This window comes from Miscanthus floridulus, chromosome 1 (assembly GCF_019320115.1).
Source record: "Miscanthus floridulus cultivar M001 chromosome 1, ASM1932011v1, whole genome shotgun sequence".
Lineage (NCBI taxonomy): Eukaryota > Viridiplantae > Streptophyta > Magnoliopsida > Poales > Poaceae > Miscanthus > Miscanthus floridulus.
The window spans coordinates 148,502,774-148,508,855 of NC_089580.1; the positions used below are offsets into that span (position 1 = coordinate 148,502,774).

The window sequence follows — 6,082 nt, forward strand, 5'->3', positions numbered from 1 at the left end:
TTTATGAATGCTTTGCAATGCATATGATGACATGTCAAGTTTTAATGCTAGGTCAAAACACCAGAGGTGTTACAGCAAAGAAATAGTGATTGTCGAAGAGGAGGACACCACTAAGGAGTTCAAGAGACTAGAGACTGCCCTTACCAGTGTGATGAAATAGATCAAGGTTAATACTGCGTCTGGAAAGGTCCTAGTTGTTTACTGGAATTGGATAATGATACTATCATTGTGCATCTGTAGGAAATAACCTAAGTTGCTGAGCAGCGTCGCCAGCTGATCAAGCGAATGGAGCCCCTTGTTGAGGAGAACAAAAAACTCAAGGAGGCCAGGAACCTCTTGGAGAAGAATATCCAGAGGGCCCAACGCGAACGAGACCTTGCAGAGTTCAACGTGCAGGACCTAGAATACCAAAAGGGGGTCTTGACCGAAAAGCTAGCAGCTGTGTTCGAGCAGGTGCGGAGCCAGTCCGAGCAGCTAGTCGCCGTCTCCGGCCAACTGAAAAGTGCTTCCGAGCAGCTAGAGAGGAAAACCGAACAACTTTACAGTGTATCCAAACAGAAAGCAGGTACGGTGTATCAACGAATGTACTTTTGCATTGCTAAACAGCCACATTTCGGTGACAACTATTGTGCTTGTAGAGCAAGACACTGAGCTCGGCCAAATGTGCCAGGCTATCGATCAACTTCGCCAGGAGAAGGCAAAGGAAACAGAGCGGGCGGACAAACTTGCTTCAGTGCTGAAAGGTGAATTCCTCCTTGTCGGAATTACTGTTGAAGTAGCTTCCTTGTATAATGGATCATTGTAACGCTTGCAGGCTATCGTCATAAAGCCAAAGAATAGTTTGACGTGTTGGTGCAGGAGGCCAAGGTCCAAAAGGAGAACTTTGACGCTGTAATCGCTACAATTAAGCCGGTGCTTGACTACGTCGACCTGGAACTGGCCACTCAGCACGACGGCAGGCGGCAACGTCCCGACACCATCATCCAGAGGTGCAAGGCAGCATGGGAGAACTTTAAGACCTTCAACCACGACGCCATTACGACTTTCGCTACCCACGTCCTCACGGTTGTTCGGTCCCATTACCCGACCATCGGCCTTTAGTCAATAGGGGGTGGGTTCACCGAAGGACTGAGCGACATGGGGACCCAACAGCTAGAGGATGAGGTGGAGGACGCAGCGAAGATGCTGGCCAGCGATATAGATCTGTTTGGTGAGACGGATGGTAATGGCGGAGCTCAGTAATCTGCTCATAGATTATCATCTATAAAATCTTGATAGTGTAATTAGAATGCGCGAAAGCGCAAGAAACAATTATTTATCAAATAAATGTTATAAGGTGCATGTATATGCAATATATGCAGTTTGCTTGTATTTCGGCGAAAAAATCTTCTCAGTTTCAATCCTGACACGATTATGCGTAGTTCAAATAACATTCGACCAGTTGGTCTGCTACTGATCCCTATGGCCTTGGCCAGCCCATAGTCCATAACATCGAGCCCGGAGCCTGTGCGTGTGTAGGAGTAACAGGCGTGACCTAGGAACCACTGCCGACCACCCATGATGCAGAGCGCGGAGCCCATGGCACATGGAGGGAAAGATTGGTGACTGGGCCTTCTCCATAAAAAACAGCATGGAACGTGTACTGCTCGGCAGTTGTTGTATGAACTTGGAGATAAAGGCAGCATAAGCGGCGTCCGAGCAATGTATTCTATGTTGAACTCTCGGCCTTGGCTGACCCATAGTCCATAACGTCGAGCGTGGAGCCCATAGACATGTAGGATAAATAGGTGTGACCAAGGAACCGCAGCCGACCACCCATAACATAGAGCGTGGAGCCCGTAGCACGTGTAGGGAGAGATCAGAGTCTGGGTCTTCTCCGAAGAGAACAGAAAAGAAAGGATGTTGCTCTCCGATCGGGAAAAGTGTACAGCGATTTGGAGAGAACATGTTCGGCGATTTTGGAGAAAACATGTTCGACGATTACGTATTGGAGTTCGTTATGAAGTAGGATGGAGCTCGGCGACTACAAGTGGATGTTAAACCATAATAGAGACAAAACGAAGACAAGTTATGGAGACCAAAACTTTACTAAATATAAAATTGGAGAGTACATATCTGGAGTGTTTTAAGGATAGAAACGTATAAGGTGTTCGATGTGCCACGAGTTGGGAACATCAACTCCTACTAAGTCACTTAGGTGATAAGAACCTAGTCGAGTAACCTCTTTGACGACATAAGGCCCTTCCCAAGGGGAAGAGAGCTTGTGCATCCCTTTAGTTTTTTGTTTTCTGTGGAGAACAAGATCGCCGATAGCAAATGAACGACCTTTGATGTTTCGGTTGTAGTACCTCCACAAGCCTTCCAGATATTTAGCTATACGGACGCAGGTGATTAGGCGTTCTTCCTTGGCCCTGTCGACGTCCTCAGACCAAACAGCCTTGACCTGCTCTTCATCATAGTTTTCCACTCTAGGTGCTCGGAAAGTAACGTCTGCTGGTAGTATGGCTTATGAGCCATAGACCAAAAAGTATGGAGTCATGCTAGTGATGTGACTAGCTTGAGTACGCAGTCCCCAGACTATAGCTGGAAGCTCCTTGAGCCATCTGCCCGGGTGCTTTTCTTCTTTCTAATATAGTCGCTTTTTGAGGGCATCAAGGATCATGTCGTTCGCCCGTTCGACCTGGCCGTTGGCTCTTGGATGGGCAATGAAGACATATTTGACAGAGATGCAACGGTCTTCGTACAAGTCCCAGAAGTGATGGCCAGTAAACGTAGTGCCGAGATCGGTGATGATGTTGTTCGGTAGACCAAATCTGTGGACGATATCTTTGAAGAGCTCAACTGCTTTCTTTGCAGTAGCCGAGACGAGCGGTTTATATTCAATCCACTTGGAGAACTTGTCGATGGCAACATATATGTATCAGAAACCACCTGGTGCTAGTTTGAAAGGCCCGATCATGTCCAGTCCCCAGCATGCGAAGGGCCAGGAAGCTGGGATGGTTTGTAGCTCTTGCGCCGGCATGTGTATTTGTTTAGCGAAGAATTGGCATCCTTCACAATGTCAGATGAGGTCTTCTACATCATTGACGGTTGTGGGCCAATAAAAACCAGCTCGGAAAGCCTTGCCGACTAGTGTTCTCGAGGCCACGTAGTTCTCGTAGGAACCAGAGTGAATTTCAAGAAGTAGCTTTGCTCCCTCCTCTTGGGTGATGCATTTCTGCAGTATCCCTTCCTTGTCACTTTTCCTCATAAAGTTGCCCTCCACCAGCACGTAAAGCTTGCTTCGACGAACTAGGCATTCAGTTTCAGTCTTGTCGACGGGTACCTCGGCGCTGGTGAGGTACTTGATGAATTGCTCCCTCCAATCGGTGACCGACGAAGGTACCGCAAGTACCAACTGCTCGGTAGGGGGAACCTCTTCGACCTCCTTATCTTCTTTGATGGATGGCGCTAGGACATCTTGAACAAAGACCCTCGGCAAGATCGTGGCGCGAGAAGAGCCTAGCTTGGATAAATGATCGGCGAGTTGATTTTGGTCACGTACCACATGGTGATACTTGATGTCGTAGAATTTTCCTTCAAGCTTCCTGATTTCGGTGCAGTATGCATCCATCTTCTCACTGGAACAGGACCAGTCCTTGTTGAGCTTGTTGATAACCAGCGCGGTGTCCCCGTACACCATGAGGCGTTTGACGTCGAGCTCGACGGCTATACAGAGACCATGGAGACACGCTTCGTATTCCATGGCGTTGTTGGAGGTCGAAAAGTGTATCCGGAGAACATAGCGTAGCTTGTCCTTGGTCAGCGTAATGAATAGAATGCCCACATTAGCACCATTGATGTTAAGGGCACCGTCGAAGTACATCACGCAGCATTCGGGGCAAGTAGCGGCGATGGGCTCTTGGATCTCGATCCATTCAGCGATGAAATCAGCAAGCGCCTATGACTTAATGGTAGGTCTACTTCTAAATTCGATGGAGTAAGTACCGAGCTCAATGGCCTACTTGATGATGCGACCGTTGGCCTCCTTGTTGCGGAGAATGTCCCCCAGAGGGAACTCAGTGACCACGACGATCTTGTAATAGTCGAAATAATGTCGGAGCTTGCATGACGTAATTAGGATTACGTACAACAGCTTCTGTACCTGAGGATAATGAGTTTTGGGTTCATTAAGTACCTCGCTTATGAAGTACACCGGATGTTGCACCTTGTAGGCGTGCCCGGCTTCCTCACGTTCGACGACAATAGCTATGCTGACGACGCGGGAAGTGGCGGCGATGTAGATCAATAGGGTTTCATCTGGTCTTGGCGCTGTCATGATCGGTGGCTTTGTTAAGAACACCTTGAGCTGCTCAAAAGCTAAGTCTGCCTCCTCTGACCTAGAAAAGCGCTCAGAGGCCTTGAGGAGCTTGAAGAAAGGTAGCCCTTTTTCGCCGAGGCGTGATATGAAGCGACTTAAAGCAGCCATGCAACCTGTAAGCTTCTATATATCCTTGACGCATGTTGGCCGTTTCATATTGGTGATAGCGAAGACCTTGTCAGGGTTAGGTTCGATGCCACGAGCACTGATGATGTAGCCCAGCAGTATACCGGATGGAACTCCAAAGATGCACTTTGAAGGATTCAACTTCCATCGGTACTTTTTCAAGTTGGCGAAGGTTTCCTCAAGGTCGACGATAAGATTATCGGCGGCCTTGGTTTTGACAACCACGTCATCAATGTAGGCTTTGACATTGTGGCCGATCTATTGGTCGAGGCACATCTAGATGGCCCTTTGATAAGTTGCTCCGGCGTTCTTGAGTCCGAAGGACATAGTTTTGTAGCAGTATGCACCGAAAGGCATAATGAACGACGTCTTGATCTGGTCTTCTTCCTTGAGGGAGATCTGATGATAGCCGGAGTAATAGTCAAGGAAGGAGAGTAGTTCACAGCCGGCAGTAGAGTCTACAACCTCGTCTATCCAAGGCAAGCCGAAGGGGTCTTTAGGGCAGTGTTTGTTAAGATCAGTATAATCAACGCACATTCTCCATTCTTTATTCTTTTTTCAAACGAGAACAGGGTTTGCTAACTAATCTAGATGACACACTTCTTTTATAAACCCAATAGCTAAGAGCCATTTTATTTCTACCCTAATAGCTTCCTTCTTGTCTGGCGTGAATCAGCGGAGTTTCTGCTTGATCGGCTTGGCGGTCGACAAGACATTCAAGGAGTGCCCGATCTTCTCCCGTGGTACGTCCGGCATGTCTGTAGGTTTCCAAGCAAACACATCGACGTTGGCACATAGGAAGGAGACGAGCGCGCTTTCCTATTTGGGGTCAAGGTGAGCCCCAATCTTCATGGTCTTGGAGACATCGTCGAGCCCGAGGTCGACCTCCTTGATTTCCTTAGACTTGGTGGAGGCGCGAGGAAGCTCCAGCTCTGGGATCTCCATGTCATCAGCGGGCGCTGTCTTGGCTTCGGCGACCACGCTAGCCATCTGGATGGAGAGGTCGGTGGCTTCAGCGAGAGCGAGACTCTCTGTCTTGCAGGCATAGGCAACGGAGAGGTTGGCCCGTAGAGCCAGGACTCCTACAGGCGAAGGCATCTTCATCACTAGATATGCATAGTGTGGTATGGCCATGAACTTGGCTAGAGCTGGCCATCCAAGTATGGCGTGGTAGGCGGTGTCGAAGTCAGCGACATAGAAGTTGATATGCTCGACGCGGTAGTTGCTTGCCGTGCCGAACTATACTGGTAGGGTAATCTCTCTAAGTGGTTTGAATGCCCTTCTAGGTACTACACCCCTGAAGGAGGAGTCTGAGGGTGTGAGATCTATTATCGCGAGGCCCAACTCCCTTAGGGCCCCGGTGAATAGTAGGTTCAAAGCACTGCCACCGTCAACGAGGACTTTTGTGAAGAGCACCTTCTGGATGGTTGCGTCGAGGACGAGGGGGAAACACCCTATGTAGTGTATGTCTGCCCACTAGTCGGCCCTGCTGAAGGTGATGGGGACCTCGGACCATGGGCGATAGCTAGGGTTGGCGGTGGTTTCCTCTGAAGTGACAGCGAGCACTCGTCAGGGCGGTGAGCTTTCATTCTCTTC

The 6,082-nt window shown here is 48.9% G+C and overlaps 1 protein-coding gene across 1 annotated transcript; it reads left to right on the forward strand.

Moving 5' to 3' along the window:
• The first annotated feature begins 285 nt into the window (after window positions 1-285).
• On the forward strand, window positions 286-1,101 carry LOC136465118 (uncharacterized). The gene is made up of 3 exons (XM_066463984.1): window positions 286-565; window positions 639-775; window positions 859-1,101. Exons 1-3 carry the CDS (start codon window positions 286-288, stop codon window positions 1,099-1,101), a joined length of 660 nt encoding a protein of 219 aa, XP_066320081.1.
• Window positions 1,102-6,082: the final 4,981 nt, after the last annotated feature.

Bases quoted from the DNA above. Each gene is read 5' to 3' on its own strand.
- LOC136465118 (XM_066463984.1), top strand. From the start codon at position 286: ATGGAGCCCCTTGTTGAGGAGAACAAAAAACTCAAGGAGGCCAGGAAC. The intron at 566-638 runs GTACGGTGTATC...TTGTGCTTGTAG, and splicing joins TGTATCCAAACAGAAAGCAG to AGCAAGACACTGAGCTCGGC. The intron at 776-858 runs GTAGCTTCCTTG...GTGTTGGTGCAG, and splicing joins TTGTCGGAATTACTGTTGAA to GAGGCCAAGGTCCAAAAGGA.